General features: G+C 41.3%; 1 protein-coding gene across 6 annotated transcripts in view; it reads right to left on the reverse strand.

Moving 5' to 3' along the window:
* Positions 1 to 19160, reverse strand: part of LOC148318250 (uncharacterized) — a 49229-nt gene that overhangs the window by 19624 nt on the left and 10445 nt on the right. For 5 of the 6 annotated variants that reach the window (XM_088282617.1, XM_088282615.1, XM_088282613.1 and 2 more), the window contains exons 2-5: positions 16574 to 16762; positions 6174 to 6287; positions 4045 to 4233; positions 1393 to 2799 (exon numbers count right to left, since the gene is read on the reverse strand). In XM_088282617.1, the coding sequence (XP_088138743.1) occupies positions 1393 to 2799; positions 4045 to 4233; positions 6174 to 6287; positions 16574 to 16760 (1897 nt within the window). In that variant the 5' untranslated portion in view covers positions 16761 to 16762. Of the gene's footprint in view, positions 1 to 1392; positions 2800 to 4044; positions 4234 to 6173; positions 6288 to 6411; positions 6509 to 16573; positions 16763 to 19160 lie in introns of those variants that run through there. The other variant, XM_088282616.1, reaches the window with a different exon arrangement.

Genomic DNA, 19160 nt, shown 5'->3' on the forward strand with positions numbered 1-19160 from the left:
TACGTCATCACCCCTTCCAAAATTGTAATTGTTCTCTACATGTCTTGAAAGGATTTAATGACAAGACATTCTGACACCAGGTTAAAGGGGAACTAAACCCTTCAATTATTTTCAAGCAATTAATAAATACTTGTCTTAGAGTCTCTTGGACTGCTACTTTCCATTACGTTATGCCTGCGCACCATCACAACAAATCTCCTGAACATCTTGTCAGCAAGGCGGCTGAATAATTTTGAATATAGAAAAGCTGTCCTTGCAAGTTTTTGTCTCCTCCTCTCGCTAAGCCTTATAATGATGCACAGCGGTGCTGTTGCTGTGTTGAACCGCAGTCCTGTTTTGTCTTTATTATCATGTCCAATGGGAGGAAATGACAAGGAAAGCGACTCGTATCGTCATCAATCATGCTGGGATGAAAAGCAACGTACACCTCAGAGAAAAGGCGCACATATATTTCTTTGGTGCAAGTTAAGAAATGTGCACGACGCCATTGTCAAACTACTTGGAGCTGCACACTGTACAAGAATGCACGCACGATATCCAAATTGGATTTGCTGTGTGTGCAATCATACTGCACACAATAAAACTGGCATATTTTCACTAGGTACAAAAAAACCCCCACAACAATTAGTTACCATGAATAGGCATTAGCATTATAGATAAATTAATTGTGTTAAATGGGCCAGAAACATAAAGAAAATAAAAGGAGACTCACCTATAGTGGCAAAGTGTCCAAGTCAGCAGACACAGCGCATGCAAAGTAAAAGATATAAATAATTAAAGATGTGAAATTTCTTGAAAACAAACAACAAAAGAAAAACACACAAATTTACAAACATATCAAACCAGAGATCACATCACTTCAATCACGATTCATTTCAAGAAAAGGTGTAAAGAGACAGGCTGCTAGAGAAGACAAGAAAGTTAATAGACGCAGAGGAAGGAAATAGTGACATCCAAGCCCTTCAATGGAATGGAAACGTTACACAAAAATGACTTCATTAATGGAACATCAGTGGACAAAAAAAAAAGGTTTGGGAAACGACAGAGGAGATTCACTGAGGAGAAGATTTGCCTGACTGGTTAGTAGCATCATACCTGTCATGAAACATGGTTAATGTGCAATGCATTCTCATAAGGATTTAAGACACGCTCAGATTCAAGTAACGCAATCCAGTTTAGTCGTTAGTCACACAGAAACACTTTGAACTGGGCAAGCCCCCCCCCCCCCCCAAAAAAGGTTTACGAATTAAACCTCCATGCAAGAAAGAATACAAATGCATATCTACTAAATGGCAATACCGCACATCATGCTAATAACTAATAAGTACATTGTAATTAACTTCACTCTTCACACTAACACTCAAATTAACCTCTATTTCATCCACAACCAACCTTCGATGATGGGGGGAACCGCACTCGGTTGTTCCACGGTATCAGCAAAGCTGGGAAAGAAGGGCTTTGCTGTCGGGTTAAGACCGGATGCTGGAATTCCAAGTGAGGCGACCGATGGGGAGGAAGCGGGGCTACCACTTGGAGATTCTCGGGGGGTTAATTTCTTTGCCTCCGAGGTGGTGGGACTCGTCACAGAGGAAGAAGAGGAAGAACGAGACTTCTTGGATTGTTTCTTGTCCGACTGCTCATTTTTGTGCTCTTTGGTTTGGACTTCCTGAGCTGTGGTTTTGGGCGAGCGCAGCGGGGCAGGAGAAGGGGTGTCAAATAGCAGGCTCGCGGGCACAGAATGGCAGGATGGGCTCACGTCGCTGAAGTCAAACGGCTCGCTGCTGACGCTAGCGTGGGAGTTGTTCAGGAGCCACGAAGCATCTGAAGGCGAAAGGGGCGGGGCCGACGCAAACACCTCGCCGTTGGTGGAAAGGGCCGCGCCCGGCTGGGATGAAGGGCTGAAAGGAGAAGTATCGATGTCGACTAGGCCTTGCATAACCGGCTCTTGGAAGGAACTCGTGTTGTCAAACATCCCACTGTCGACCATGTCACCCGAGTCAACATTTTCAGTGTCGATCAGCACTTTGAACGATTCGCCAGGACTAGAGGCCGCGGGGAAGGAGTCAACCGGCCCGGCGCCGGTAGACGAGGGCATCGTGAACGGAGCTGCTGTCGCTTTCAGCTCGCTGTTTAAGACGAGCGGGCTGATGGAAACTGGTGCGGGAACTAAAATATCATGGGAAAGCGAAGAAGGCACGAGGCCCTCCTCTGGGAAGATCTCCTCTTTCCAGGGGGTCTGGCTGGTATTTGTGTCAGCAAAGGAGACTTCCATGCTTGCTAGAGTTGAACTTCCAAGATCGTGCATCGCTTCTTGGGGGATTTGACCCGCGGATGAAATGAAAAATGGCTCCGGAGACACTTCCCACTCTTCAGGAATCTTCTTCCTGCTTTTGCCCTTCTTACCTCGTCCTCCGCTCTTCCAAATTTGTTCCTCCCATCCACCCTCTCCGCTTTCACGTTTCGGTTCAGGCCTTTGTTGGAACAACTCCGTGGGGGGAATGCTTTCTCCCGGCGACTGGGCTTCAAGGTGACCCTTGCTTTCAAAGTGTTCGTGAGAGCCCTCCTCTTTCTGTCTCCTTTTCTTCTTTTTCTTCTGTTTTCGGTCTGATTCCTCTCCGTCTCTTTCGTCGCCTCCGGCATAAGCGGTGCTTTCTCTGCCGGGCAAGGACTGAGGTGGGTCATTGCGAATCATTGCGAGATTGTTAGCATGACGACTGATCACAGAGGTGACACTGGGGGTGAAAGGGAGGTCTGTCGATAGGCAGGCAATCGGGTCTGGCCAGCAGTCACCTAAGGCACCTTGTTGTAGGTGGAAAGGGGAGAATTTAAGGTTGGGGTTGTTAGGTTTGGGGTGAAAAAAAATATGCTGAACAACATAGCAATATAAAGGCTTCAAACACATTCTACATTTAATCGCAATATGCACAATTCTAATGAATTTAACTTCATTTTATTTTGGACTTGGGAGTCCACATTTGGCAACCACAAACCCGTGCCAATTTGCATTTCTTTCTAAAAATATTACAATTGAGCATCTGAAGTTGAGCTCATCTTAGTTACTCTTAGCTCCAGTGCACAGAGACGAAAATAGACATTCATTTAATACCAATAAATGGGACATCTGTCCGGCCTCCCTGGAGGGCTTTCAAATCCAAGAACAAGCCTACACAATTGTGCTGCATGTGCACTATAATTGGGACAAGCTGAAAAGTGTTCAGTGGGACTCAAATCATGTCTTACACAACTTCGTTATGTTGAAGAACAACATGGAAAAAAAAATTAACAATATCTCACTGCTAAAGAACACAAGAGCAATTTAGAATTCATTTTCATCCGTCAATACTCATGTGGTCGCCACTTCATCGCAATCTGCCACTGTCAACAATGAAACGATGTGTTTGCACCCCTAAATCACAATTAAACTCTAAATCTCAGTAAAAATGTGAGCAAGGCGTCTGCTAGGAGCCCATGAGATAAAGTTGGAAGATTCATCACGTGGAGGGTCTGGCATTAATTCCTGGAAGGTGACCTTGAAATAAAGTTGGTGGATATTTAGCATGCAAGAGTGCAGCAGGACAGCAACTAGCGCAGAAAGCTCTCCTATGTAGGATAAACACAAATACATAACACGCAAACACATGAAAGCAGTACTAGAGGCTACTGCAAAGTTGGATACGATACACATGACAGCATCAGATGTGAATCGACCTCGAGCCCGATGTTTAAATCTGATCTGAGCTGGTGTGCGTGCGAGAGGAAGAAGCTCGCGTAAAGAAGACAGACAGCCGATCGGCGTAATGCCTCCAGTGGAGAAACAACTGCAGTCATGTTTGTTATATTTGACAAAAAAATAAATAAAATAAATAATAATAATAAAAATACTCAGAATGCTGCAAGGACATCATTTAAATTAAATAGCAAAATCATGAAATTACATGACTTAAATTTTCATCGGGGAACCTTTATCCAAAAGTGAAGCTCCATCTTGCTATCCAAGCAAACACAAAAATGTTGGTGACATGCCAGTAAATGTGCACGTGTTACCTGCTGACAGATCCAGCGAGCTGCGAGGAGCTTGCGGTTCAGGCAGCATGGGGCTGTGCTTTTTCGGGGCCTCTGACCCAGCCGAGGGTGCGGGCTGCAGAGGATCAGCAATACTGGGAGGCTTCTCTGCAGTGAGAGTTGCAGTCCCCCCCTCGATGTTCAACCCAGGGCCTGCAGGCTGGGTCAAACCTGAGAAACAAGAGATGCAAACCGAATGTTCAGATGTGTGTCACGCCGAATACGTCATAATGCTTTTTCATGTTAGAAAATCTATAATATGAATAATAAAATTTGGAAAATTGTGGGGCGAAATTGTGTTTGAGGGTAATATGTACTTTCATGGACAAAACATCAAATGTATGTGTGTTGAAGCCTGGAGCAGCGATTCAGGGTCCCAGCGTCGCCAAGACTCATCAAAGCAACAATGACATCTGAGTATGTAGAGGTTGGCATGGTGAAAGGCAGAACTCAGCCTCATATCATATAATGTGTGCGATTGCGTGTTTGTTTGTACTGTAGAGGTCGCCATGAGCCATTTGTCTGAATAGTATTAAGCAGTGCAATTGTGTGATTATAAAATGACAAACTGAATGAGAGAGTTGTGAAATAGCAATGTCATGTCAGAATTAGTAGTAATAAAGGTATGAATTAGAGAATTCACTCAAGCACCGATTCGATTCGATTTTCAGTTCCCGATTTCGATTTGGTGGGATTTTTTCTTTTTTTCTTTATCTTATCTGCATCGCTTTGTTCTCGTTAGAGAAACTAACTTTTTGTAATTTTACAAAAAAAAAAAAATAACTAGAAATGAACGATTCATTTTGACTGTTTAACTACATTTTTTGTATTATCAGAGCCTATCCCAGCTATCTTCGGGCAGTAGGCGGGCTACACCCTGAACTAGTTGCCAGCCAATCGCAGGGCACACATAGACAAACAATCATTCGCGCTCACACTCATACCTAGGTACAAATTAGAGAGTCCAATCAACCTGCCATGCATGTTTTTGGAATGTGGGAGGAAACCGGAGTACCCGGAGAAAACCCACGCAGGCACGGGGAGAACATGCAAACTCCACACAGAGCCGGAATCAAACCCACAACCTCTGCAATGTGAGACCATCATGCTAACCAGTCGGGCACTGTGCCGCCTCTTAAGCCGTTTAAATGGATTTTAAATCCATTTTTGGTTCATCGTTACATTCCTAATATTAATACAAGGTTGCACGTTATCTTACAAGCTTTATAGTATGCAATTTGTGGAACAGTAAAAAGTATCATCAGATCTCTGACCTCTTCCAAATATGAATAAAAATCACATACCCGGGGAATTTAAACTTATGAGCATAACTGTGCAGCTCGCCGTTCACCAGTAGTTGGCCGACATCCAGTTGTGCTCTTAAATGTACATACAACGGCGTTTGTAGGCGCATGTCATGCCAACAGCGACAGATTCTGAGACCCACTTGTAGTATACCTGAAAATAATCCCGTCAGGCCTGAATGTATCATTTGGACAGGGTTGGAAGGGGAGGTTAGAGGGTCTGAGTAACCTCCCATGGAGGCTGACAGGAAAGGGGAACCATCAGGAGGAAGTCATAAGAACAAAAAGAAGGGAAGAAGGGAGAGGACTAATGAGAGAGGAAAAGCCAAACGAATAACATTGGGAGTGGCATTTAAAAAGAAAAAAAAAAAAGATGCAGGATATGGTTAGGGTTGGGCAAAACATATTATAGGATGAAGGCTATACCATTTGTAATAATGATTATTGATTGATTAAACCACACTAGCACATCTTTACTGTACAATCGGTTAAAAGCTGCAACCAATAGGTTCTGTCTCCATATGTGACAATAATCCCCAAAACGTCTCATAAGGACCATTTGAGGATTTGAATTTTGAGAGGGGAGAAAAAATCTTGACAGAAGAAGATAGAAGCCAAATCCATTTAAATATTTCACTGGAAAGCAAAGCTGCGGTTAGCTTCGACAAAACTTGAGCGCCAATGAACGTCAGTTTGTGAATTGGGAGGAGCTACGTGAAAAAATACTAGTTTGTTATCTATGAACTGCTGGAATACTATTTGACAAATATGTTAAGAGCATTGGATTAGCAAATCTTTCCTTCATACCAGATAAGAAGTCTGCTTCCAAGAACTGCTGCGGATCAACTTTGTGCGACTGCCCATCTCCCCGATGCTCTGCGAGTGACTTTGATGTCTGCCCCCCTGTGGTCACTTTACAACCTGCAGTAACACAGAAAACATTGGAATAAGTGTTGCTGACAACATGCTTTTATCCAAAATGTGCACCGGACATGAACAAAATATAAACCATCAGGAATAGCTGATCATGTACCCAAACTCTCACCTGTCAGCAGGTCTCCCAAATGATGTCCCTGTTCCATTGAACTGACTGTTTAGGGAAATTTCTTATATGCGGGTGAGTGCCTTTGTCTCAGTCTTCACTGCCGCCTCAGCTGACTGAGCTACTAACACTTTGAACCCCCGGTCGCATGCACACACACACGCACACACAAAAACAAGAGTGCCATTGCAGTCAGGGCCGTCTGGGTTGGGTGTGACGTCCCGGGTCGTGGCCACTAGTACCTCCCCTTGCCTCCCTGACTAGTAAATGCCTTCAACCCAACCCAGTCGCCAGACAAGCGACTGCGAGGATCAGACCGCGAACTAACTGATCAACTGACGCAAGATGATCAATTTGACTGACAGGAGACGAGGAAGATGGCGGGGAAGACACAAAGGGTAGAAGGGAGAAGGATGAGGCGGACCACATTATCGTAAGATGTTATTGGGGATTTTAAGAATGAGAATCCGCAGGAAGGACGTCCACGAAGGGAGGAGGGCAGAAAAGAGAAGGAGAGAGGCGCCAATGGCACTCCTCTCCCAGCAGCATCCACAGGATGACAGTGAGGCGAACAGACAGGATGCCAACCAAAGTCACAAACACTTCCACATGCAGACATGCAAAGCAGCCGCGGAAAAGGGGCTTATTGTTTGCCTCAACAAAAGGCAAAAAAAAAAAAAAAAAAAGCGCATAGGACAAGGGTCAATGATTGATTCGGAAACACTGCGGCTAAAGAGTGTATCCTGGGGATTTCAAATTAACATTTCAAATATTTGGTGAGTTTACAGTGAACAATGTGTCTATGAAATCGTTGAAGTGGAACGATGGCAGGAAGCAGGCGGATGCTGAGCTGTCCAACTTGTTGACGTCACACTCAACCATTTCGTAAGAATACTCAGGCATCGGGACAAAATCTCTCTTTTTTTTTTTTTTACATGTATTTATTGTTATATCACTGGCATACCAAATTTATACCAAACTAAGTTAGGAATTATTCAACCGATTTCCATCCCAGATTCCGGATGATATCGGTGAGCTTTACCAAAACGATCTAATCAGGGATAAGCCATCAGGATGGTTGAATGTCCTCCAGCTGACCTTAGTCTCACCCTGCTCTCGCTATGCACCTTGTGTCAGCGTTGCCTCGGCACCACGGGCACATTGTGATGCTTCATCAAAGGGACAGATTGCAATTCTTTTTAGAGGTCATCGACCCGCTCTCCTGCTTATTTAACGACATCTTCCTGCAGTCAGAATTCACCTTGAATCAACATTTTTTTTTTTTTAACCTTATTTCACGTGCACCATTCCATGCACGCTCATGCTTGCTGAGCATTTATCAAATCAGTTTTTTTTTTTCTACCACGGTGTTGTTATGCCTACTTATCACAAATTATGGATTAGGGTTGCACAAGAAATCCAAATCAAGTCAACAATGCAATGAATGGAATTTTGAAAACAAACCCTGGAAAAAAATAATAATAAAAAAAAAAAAGCTGCTCCATCTCGGTCCATAGCTCATCTTTATTTTTAAAAATACATTTTACTTAATTGGTAATATAGTGTCTATATTTAGAGTTTAACAAGATTAAACTTCAGATTTGTTTGCATTACTGCTATAAATCTGATTTATGATTTACGTCATGCTTGTTTGTGTAGAAATTTGACATTATGGTAGAGAAAGCTTAACAGACGAGAAGTCAAAGTCTTGATTATCTGCCTCATTTGCATTTATATTAGCATAAACCCAAAATGTGTAATCTAATATTGATTAATGTAATATGAAATGAGGCCAAAATGGTTGTTTCAACAAATCAACTCCAAACACATTCAACAAGCAAAAATCTTGCATCCACGACTGCCTCACTCATTTAGTGATACATTTAACTGACGCACTTTCGGATTTCAGCTGAATGAATGGTCAAGTCTGAACACACCCGGAGGCAAAGCCGTGACCTGCTAGTTTTAGAAATCAAAGCTCGGCCAAATTATATTTAATCTGGTCAAATTTAGCTCGTGCTTTTTGCCGTCGCTCTTGCTCAGCCACATCAGGTTTGATAAATAGTTGAGGACTACCCACCACATTTGATAAATACTTAAACTAGAATTGCACGCTATTGATCATCACTAGATATAGAGAAGCAACTCACTAGCGGAGAGTATTTGCTTTAGTGACACACTTTTCAGGTATGTGTGTGTGTGTGTGTGATAACGATGAGATGTCATTTAACGAGACAAGAAATGACACAATGAACCCTGCATAGTTGAACTGCCAGTGGTAACCGACATTTGACACAATAGGGCAAATAAAAAAAAATAAAAAAAACCTGGCTGCTGCTAGCAGTGTCACTTAACTTCACCACACATTTAATTAAGATCTTCTTGGGGTGAACTTGTCAAATCACCAATTACATGATGAGGTGTTGACCACGCTGTTATTTTGTGAGCTCATTGAGCCGACAAAGCAGTCCGGGTCAAATTTAGTTTCATTTCATTTCTGCACTAATTGTCATTTTGAAGCTTACCTTATTCGCAAGCTTGAACCATCGCATGCTATCCTAGCGTTTGACAATAGCATTTACAAAAACTGGCAAACAAGCATGTCACATGCTTCGAGCACCATGCGTGCTGGGATAAGATCTTGTCATACCCAATGTGTTTCCTAAAAAGCAAAATAATGTGCGTGTGCGCCCCGAGCCCTGAAACGTCACAATGCTGTATACAGCATTGAATTAAAACTCGCTTTTCCTCGAGAAGCAAGGTGCACTGGATATGACAGCATCCCTTCGGCGTGCGTGGCGTGCGTGCATGTCTTTCTGGCGGAGGCTTTTCTATAAATTCAAAGACTTGTCATTCTCCCGTCAATAAATCACAATGGAAATAAAGAGTCCTCTATCTTCTAGCTTTCTCAATTTCCCTACTCTTGACTGTTCATGTGAAATTCAGCAAACCCATTTCTTGGTTCCAGCAATCTGGGTTGCTCAAATTTGCATTTGAAGCCGCCATGCTTTTCAGCAAGTCATGGATATTTGTTTAAGCCGAGATGAGCGTCTCTAACGTTCACAAGTAGGGATTGTGAAGTCAATTGCACGTCAACTCCACAGATGAAGCAAACAGGTGCACAGTAAGCCACCAATTGTTAGTTGGCCATGCTGATGTTTGATCTTGTAGCGCTAAGGTTACGCAATTAGGAAAATGTGACACAAGGGAATGTTTAAATGTCTATATTAAGTTGAGTACAGTTATCATATTTTCACGACCATAAGGCACCGCATTAAAAGGCGCTGTCTCAGTTACGGGTGCTATTTCTGTATTTAACACATACATAAGGCTCACTGTATTATTGGGCGCAGGCACGATCAAACATAAGATATCTTAAAATAACGTGTTGATTCTGTTTCGGCCACTGCTGACAATGCATGATAAATGCTAAGATTTCCCCAAAACATGGGGTACATCATCTTGCGGCAAATAAAATTATTCTCATCCTCCAAAATCAAAAAAAAAAAAAACAAACTCTAAAGCTCTGCATTGAGCCATCATCTCAGAGCTATTAAATTCTGGATACCTTTTTTTGGGGAGACAAAAAAAGCCAAGCTTTTTTCCCCCCTCTTTAAACCCACACGTTCACATGTGCAAAACGCTCAGACAAGATGAAAAGTATTCTGTCAAAAGAGACAACTTAATAGAAAGCGGCTTTCGCTTTCTCTCCCCTCAAGCTTGGGGATTAAACCGCCATATTAAAAGGGGAGATGCATCCAGAAATTTCGACCAAATCATCATTTCAAGTCACTTATACTCCATTTATCAATCAATTTCTCCAAGCGGATATTTAATTGCAACGTGACTAATTCTCACAGCTTCTGTGAGCAAAATTAAGATAGTTTTTCCAACCAAAGACTAATTTAAATGCAGAACAATCGAAAAGCTTTTCATTGTAGGCACATAGCAATCATTAAGCTTTTACATTGAGAAATGAGACTCCTTCTAAATCCGAGAGGATGAGGTGCTGTTGTATACAAAGACAAACATTATTACCGAGATGGCTTCAAGGACGGAAACAGAAAGGTAACAATAAGCAGTTTCAGATATTAGAGAAAAGAATGGTTAGAAGAAAGATGCCAAAGACAAGGTGAGTGTGTTAGGTTGCAGTTTATTAGCACAATATGTGGGCAGAGAAAGGCAAGTGTAGGAGAGGAAGAATCTTGGGTGGAATACCCAAATGAACCGAAAAGAGGACAGGTTTCATCACATACATGATTTGGTCTTATTAATTCAGAGATGGAAGGTGCTTGTCTATAAATCATCTGTCAAGACTCATCTGCTTTGAGCGTTCATATTCCAAGGTTTTGGCGTACAGGACCTTCACACTGGAATCAGGACAACCAATCCATACAGATAATTACAGCAAATTTCCATCAAGCTGTAGGATTCACATTTTTGTCGAGGAAAAAAAAAAAGAAAATATCCACCCTAAACTGGCACTTTAGTTAAGGTGCTGGTAGCAGTAGAGTTCTTTGGTCGGCTTGTGGACGGTAAAATTAAATTGTGGAAATTGCTTCATGAACTGAAATAGTGCTCATTCCCATTACAATGAACCGAAGAAATATATTTTTGATCACTCGCAATTTCCCCTTCCTTGGGAGACATACTGAGATCAAATCTCGAACAAAAATAAAAAGATATGTACTGTGTAAAATATGAATATATATGTATATGTATATATATATATATATATATATATATATATATATATATATATATATATATTTTTTTTTTTTTATTTTGGGGGGAGGGAATATTGCTAGGAGCTGATACAGTGACTAAAGAAAGAATAAAATGAGAAACCCCTCACATAGGAATGACAGAAGGACAAAAAACATCCTAAATAATTAACAAATCGACCACCACAGTCAAATGCAACACAATTAAGCTAACAAACTTCTATTAACATTCTTAGTGATACTGATTGTCAAATGACAGTATTTTAAAGCATCATTTATTTGGTTAAAGAATTAGACTAGTGCAAAGGAAGGATGAAATCCAGAACTTCAGACAAATAATTTCGGGAAAGATAATCAACACAAGAGGCATGAGTAGCACTTCAATAAAATACACGTGTTGTCACAAGTATAAATAATCAGTCAGTGAGGATATTTATACACACATATTCTCTCCGACACACACCGTGCATGGGGGTGCGTGTGTGTGTGTGCAAGACAGCCTCGCTACCGGGTGTTGACAGATGAGTCTCACAGCATTGGTGAATCAGTTTGAAAGGTTGCAGAGACGCCTTTGAGCAAAGTTGTGCATGAGTGCGTCTTTATCTGGTTAAGAAATTGTCCATGACTGAGGACAAATTTACTACCGGTTGATTGTGGCTGACTTGTTCAAATGGGGACAAATAATGTATGGGATAAAGTTTAGTTGGGATGATGCTAAGATTACGGCTGGTGTCTATTTGTCTATGTGTCAGACTGAAGTTGATTTGCAACTAAGATCGCAAATAGCGGGCACTAGTGTGCTCTTGGCAAGAGATGTAAAAAGAGCGGCGAAACTAAACAGTGGATATGATGTCAACTACTTGTCCTCTCCGCGGCGATACTTTTGCACATGAAACATGCCGAGAGTTCCTATCCCATATTTAAAAGAGGGCATTGCTCACCATGCAACATTTTTTTTTCTCCAAAAGTTGAATTTATGTAATTAGAAGTGTTTGTGGAAGAAACAAACAAGACTGCATGACGCCTTCTTGTGACTGGATCCAAATCACTCGGAAGTTTCAAAACAGCATTGCTTACGCTGATGAATTGTCGAGATGATTTTGATCGGCATCTCAAAAATGTTCAGCGAGTGGAGAAGTTCTTCCCTGTCACCTCTCATTGGTTTGCCCGTACCTTTCACACTCGCTATTTAAGGATGCAAAATCAGCTAGTGCAATTTGACTCAGATATGATTAATCTATTTGAATATACTCCTATAAAATAAACTGAAAAGCGATTGAGCACATTTTGTAGAAGCAGTCCTGGTTAATAGATCAGCTTCCACATCTATCAAGTTTGTGTCAGTTTTTGCACATGTAAACCTTCAAGAGTAAAACAGGCGCAACTGTATATTTGCATATGTATGTCGTGTGCAATCATTTGAATCTCAAAGTTTTCCCCATTGCTGAATTAAGGAAGACATTGGTAGGAGAGGATAGTGTTTGTGTAAAAGTTGCCGAGGGAAATAGGTGCTTCGAAGCAGAAACAGTTGATGGGCAGTCAGTGTGGCGATGAAGGCGGGATCTAGTCCTCTGAAGCATTAGGGATTGCAGAGAGAGAGAGGAAAATGTGGGGGATGGGAAGCAAAGTAAAGAATTTGTAATGGTAGCAGTTGAAAAAAATATGTAAAAAAAAAAATATTGCGGGATGAATTTAAAAAAAAAAAAAGCAAAATTGATGTGAAAGTAGGGGAAGAAGGGAATACAGGGGAAAAGGAAAGAAAGGAATTAGTCAAGTTGCATAAATAGCATAAATTCAATCACAAATGCAAAAAAAAAAAAAAAAAAAATCAAGACATACATAAAGCATTAGTAAAACTGTGAATGTTTCATTGCAATTATTTAAAAAAATATTTGAAAAGATTTTGGCTAATCGGCAGTTATTGAGCAGCGACAATACATCCTAACATGCAAAAAATACATGCACGGCTGTGCCTAAACTGCAAGGATACATTCTCAATTCCCCAACCAACTAACAACTCACATCCCTAGTGACTGATCCGATGCACCTAGATGTGCAGTCCAGATGCCTTTTCAACACTTGGTGCATTACTTAAAAAAATAAAATAAAATAAATAAATAAATCCAAACTCAAATATACAAAACTCATACAGTATGGGGAACCGGCTTGGTGTGTTCCAATTAATGACTCTCAAATACTAACATAAACCATGCACAGGCACGCAGCTTGGTAACCATGGCGACACAAGCTGCCCATTCCATCATGCCATGCAAAGCAGCGAGAGACGACAGGCAGGCGACTTAACATGCAGAACACTGTCACCGACATTTATCCCTACTGAGGCACCCAGTAGCCTTATGCACCAAAAAACACAGAACGTGAATAAGGCAGCAAGGCGGTCGTGAAACCAAAAATTACATTTCCTTTCCTTGATTTTTTTAAAAATCTATTTTTCTTTTGTTTTATCAGGGCATCTACTGTATTTATCAAACGGACTATGAACTATGCATAAACTGGAGTGAGCTGCAAGGCGCAATTGGGCTTGTCACGAGTGTTCCGATTAGTCATGTTTGCCAAAACAAGAACTTTAACCAATCAAATATTCCTTTCGCATTCTAGACTGCTGAACATTTTTCAGGGGGTGTTAGTCAGTAAAATTCCTCTCTATCATTAAAGGAGATTTATTTTCAATTTTCATAATATCATGCACTAAAAACTTGGGTTTGGTTTCATTGCTTTTCGCACGGTCAAAACAATAGCAGAATGTAAATTTGACAATGACGAGAGATGTAAACGATTGCAAACAAAGACAGGCTATGGCCGTGAATGGCATTTGCAGATGATATAGAGACTGCAGCGATTTCACTTTGGTGGCAGAGGGAACTGTGGGATCTCTCTTACCGGGCTTTTGCACCCCCTGAGCTTGCTGTTCTCCATTTTCCAATGCTGCACCTGTGTGTGCACATATACACATACACGGAAGCACAGAAACAAGCAAACACATTACTATCCATCTGACTGGCCGATCTTAAAGAGAGAAAAAAAAATCCCCCTTGTATCGTGCAGATTTCAGAAACAGAAATATGACTGAGCCTGGAAATAAAGAGGCACCACTGACCCTGAAACCACAAGTCTCGTTAAAAGGGCGCCTCATTACAGTCACTGGGCACAACCACAGTATGAATTCTATTAATACCACATGGACCAGCACATTGGCTGGTACCAGTGCGGGATGCAGGAGCAAGAGCAAGATGAAGCTGTGTGACTGTGAGAGGATGCCAGGTCACTGCGCTTGATTTAGCATTCACGTCCACACACAACTCAATGAGTTAAACAGGCCGCGAGTCAAAGTACCAAATTAATTGGGGCAGAAATGTAAACAAGGGCAGGTGTGACAACAAAAGGTCTAAGATTCTCAAATGTCAATGCTTGAGACACTTTGGAGCAGATTACAAGGCGAGTGAATAATGAGCAACAAGTGAGAAATTACATAAACAAATATTTAAAAAAAAAAAAGAGAATAATTTGTCAGTTTGCAATCTAACATCTACAGGTGGGCATGACATTCTCATTTCCCCCCCAAAATAACCCGAGTTAGGTATGCTGTAATTCTTCATGCTTTGTATATTTTCAGCAAAGACCGTCAGAAACATTTTACGGTTTTTCAGACACCCAGGAAATGAAACCCTTAATTGTGAATGCGTTTGAGTATTTCAACTATAATCCATAAATGTTTTATAGTGATGAGCAACAAAGAAAATAGGCCATGTTCCCGAGACCACACCAGTTTTCAACAACCTGTAACACAAATCGTGAAGTAAATTAAACCCATGCAAGAGCACACAGAAACACACACATATATAAATGTGGCACTCATACATACACGATGCTATGAGTGCATGTGAATAAATGTGACTAGTTGAAGCAGTATTTAAAAAAAAAAAAAAAAAAAAAAAAAGAAATCACTTTCAACATACAAGTTGCCCGCAGAGAGAGGACAATAACAAGCAGACTGCCTCACCCTGCTGTTTGGCACTGCATGTCAGCATGTCTGCATTTGTCCAAATGTGCAAAGCACGCCAGAGCTGATCACTGGCAACACCCCCCACAGCCTGTCCCGTAGCTGTCTGTCACTGACCAGTTGCCCACATACACAGTCTGACTGTCTGACCCGAGTGTCTGACGAGCCACAACAGCCCTGAGAGCTGAGTCATCGCCGGTTTAGCTGTCGCGTTGTTTACTTGATAGCCAGTATCTACCTGGCAATATCTATTCATATTGAATTAGAACTCGTAATCCAAAGCAATCCTACCCATCAGTTACCTTTAACGTTTAACTTTTTAGGATCTTTGGCATTTTTAGTTTGTGTAAAGATTTGTGCCAAAAATTTAATTCAATTCAACCGAGAGAATAAAAAGTGAGACTTCACAGAGCATGTCAATAACTTGATTAATTTGCACAATAAAATGCGATAACGTGTTGAATTCCATTTTAAAAAGAACACATACAAGACCAAACCGACCCAAATGAAAACATAACCAATTGAATGGCGGCAACAAATCGAAGATCATTATTTGTGTCCAGAAGGGTCAAAACTCAAGCCGTGACCATCTGGATGGTAATTGCTCCGTGTGGGGACACAACTTTAAAGTATACACAATCACCAGCAAGCTAGTATATTCAAAGCGGTGGCCGCGAGTCTGTTTATCCTCAGACGATACGCCCAGTGGCTGAATGACATCCAAGCAGATCCAGAATGGCAGCAAGGGTCCAGCAGTGCCTGATACCGTCCGTCATTTAAGGGCATCTGCGGTTCATACAGTATTACATAAAACAAAATATCATGCTTATGCATGCTCAGGGGGTTTAAAGCAAACAGATGAGGCTCACTGTTGAGGAAAATGGATTGCCAGATGACAAAAAACAAATCAGACCTGCAACGTAGTTACGACTGCACGTAAACTACCAAATGACAACAACGACAAACATTAGCATGCAGTAGTGAAGATAAAGGAGCAAGCGAACATGGAAAATTGAATAATAAGTAAACACTAACATGAACAGAAATGTGACAAAAAAAACAGAAAGGTGCTGTTTAATATGAAGTTGACATTAAGCGTACATAATGGTTGAAATGGAACATGGCCATACCACCGCAAATATAAAATTACTAAACTAAAAATTGTTGAAGTGCTCTGCTTTCATGTTTTGCCACTTCATGTGGATCAAAGCAGCAGTTTTTGGAAGGTTAGTCATAAAAGTAACATCCATGCAACTCTATTAACTCGACTATGTATGGCATTAGGCATGTAGGCCCCGCCCACCGCCCCCCACCACCTCAATAAACGGGGGTTCACTTTATTTCACTTTCACTGTTGGACATTTAAGCTTTGTCTCTCCTTGTAGACCAAAATGTCGCCCACCATGCAAGACTCACTCACCCGCACTGGCGTCATCGTTGTCCAGCAGAGGGATGTAGTCCGTCTTGCCCACAGTCTCCCCGATTTGATCATCAAAGGTCTCCGCCTCCAACTGAGCCACAAAATCCCTCTCCACCCGGCTTTCTGGACCTTGCTGCGGAGCACTGTCCACCAGAGCGTCGCTCAGACTCAAGTCTAACTCCGCCATGGCTGGAGATGGAAGAGGCAAAAATATTACGTTATCAGCAGATGCAAACGGAATACCGGAAATTGAAAAAAGTATTGTATTATGATGGGGGTGGAAACTGCGGTAATAAGACAAACACAAACGGTTTAGAATTTTAATATTGATATTTGTGTGCTGACTTTTCATGATAATCATTAGATCGGGAGGGTCATGTTTAGCAGAGACGGGAGAACTAATGGATTCTTAGGGGCATCGATTCAACATACATCATTTGAGACGTATCGATAATCAGTAATTGAATCACAGGCCCTGAGAGTTTCGCAGCCCTAATGTTTAGGAATGCGTTACACAGAAATGCGATCTTTGCAAGCAAACAAGAATACACAGAAGGCTGTTTTTTTCTGCCAGGGGCCTCACATAGGTAACGGGGAGCCTTTCCTTGTTGACTTTGGGCAAGAAACAAGGTGGTAAAAATAAATAAATAAATAAAACATCTGCCTTTCTAAAAAGAATGCTGGTTATGATGCCAGCCTACGTAAAATATTTCAAAAATTGCTATTTGAATAACAAAATGATATTGCCAGTCTACATTATTAATCAAAAATAACTCAAGAACACAGGCTACCCTGGAAAAAGTGGATGTGTTGAATTTGCACGAAATAAAATCACCCAAGTCCAGATATAATTATATGAATAGTTTACTTAAAAAAATATATAGATCCTAATTATTTGATTCACTTCACATAATAAAATTGAGTCAATTTAACACAATTTTTTTTTCTCGGTGTACCAAACCTATCATGTCAGTAGATCTGCATTTGGTGGACTCACAGTTGCTAGACTGGTCATGTTGACATACTCATATTTCTCAACAAACTCTAGTAAGCTAGAGCAGACTCATTTTGTTCAACTAGCAATGTTCAATTAGCCGGAAAAACGCGTTGGTGATAGACTAGATTAGATTAGATTGATAAAATTTACTGAGTCACTTCCAAATATCATGGCAGCTTATCAACGGAGCCAGCTGACCGCCTCGCTTTGCTGCTCAGCTACTGTCTGTCTTTATCTTGTCGCGATCCTCCCTGTCTTCCTGACATCTCTCTCCACCTGCGAAGTTAACCTCACACAACCTACCTTGCTGAAATAGGACACTCATTGTCATTCAAAGCAGGGTGTGGGTCAAGTTGTTGCTCCAGGGCAATGCAAGGGAACACATCTGCTGTCAAAATCCAAACCATCTTTGCAGCATTACGAGTAGAGCTTTAAAATAAAACTGTCTGCACTGGAACTACGGTTAGAATCCTCACAATGTATCATCCCACACCCGATAAAATTATGAATCTTATATCGGATGCATGTTTTTCACCCAATAAGCTGTCAAAAACAAATCAGCTAACCCTCAAATACTACCCAGCAGCCCCATCTGCTGGATTACTCGCTTACTACATGTTTATTTTACCATTAGATGCTTTAAATTCCTTTTGGCATTCAGTGGCTCAGCCAAACCCAGAAACCAACGGCATAGCCATGACTTCCTGAGAAAATATGAAACAAGGCTATGGCTAAATATGAAAACAAGGCTTGCTTTTGTGAAACAGTAATACACCAAGATATTAAAAAGCATATGATTTGGATGGGGGAAATGAAGCATTACATGTCTGAATATCAGTGAATGAGCTAAGTAACTCGACAGCCCCCATCCCCCTCCAGCTTCCCCGACTGCATCAGGGTGTGTCGCAGGAAGACTGCTGCAAACTGCCTCCACCACAAAGACCATACTAGTCAGAAAGTGCCCTAGTTACCATTTTTAACACGGCATCATCTGACATTTGTATCAAAGTCTGTTTAGGGTCCACAGAAGGAGACGTAGAGGGGTCATGTGATTTCATCAAACAACAGTTTGATATATGCTCCACTATAAACCGTTCCTGCTGTATTTATTTTTCACAAATTATGTTGTTTTTTTTTTTTTTCTAAACAGCCGCAAGTTGGTTGCCACATCCTGCTCACAGCTTTGGTGTGGCCACTCGGAAATAATCTGGATTCAGCAAAAGGAAGGAAATCAATGAAAAAGGCACTTTCCATTGTGTTGTCTGCTTCAAATATTTGTCCGCGCATGTGTTTGTGGATTACTCATGTGCAGTCGTGCGTGCGTGCGTGCGTGCGTGTGTGGTTTGGCTCGTTTGAGTTCATGGGAGAGAGAGTGTTTGCCGGCTGCCAAAAAAAGCAAAGGTGAAGGTTAAGCTGCTTTTTAATCTGCTTCAACACATCACTATTGTATGTAAACAGAAACTCACCAAAACAACTACACATAAATTAAAAGATAAAGATTTGAATAAACTGACAGCTCCCTAATCAGGGCGTCTGTCTGACATTCTTAAAAGTGAAAATTAGATGTCTTAGAGCAGACATGAATGGACA

This window comes from Idiotropiscis lumnitzeri, chromosome 19 (genome assembly GCF_059441095.1).
Source record: "Idiotropiscis lumnitzeri isolate Australia: NSW breed Sydney's pygmy pipehorse chromosome 19, RoL_Ilum_1.0, whole genome shotgun sequence".
Taxonomy (NCBI): Eukaryota; Metazoa; Chordata; class Actinopteri; order Syngnathiformes; family Syngnathidae; genus Idiotropiscis; species Idiotropiscis lumnitzeri.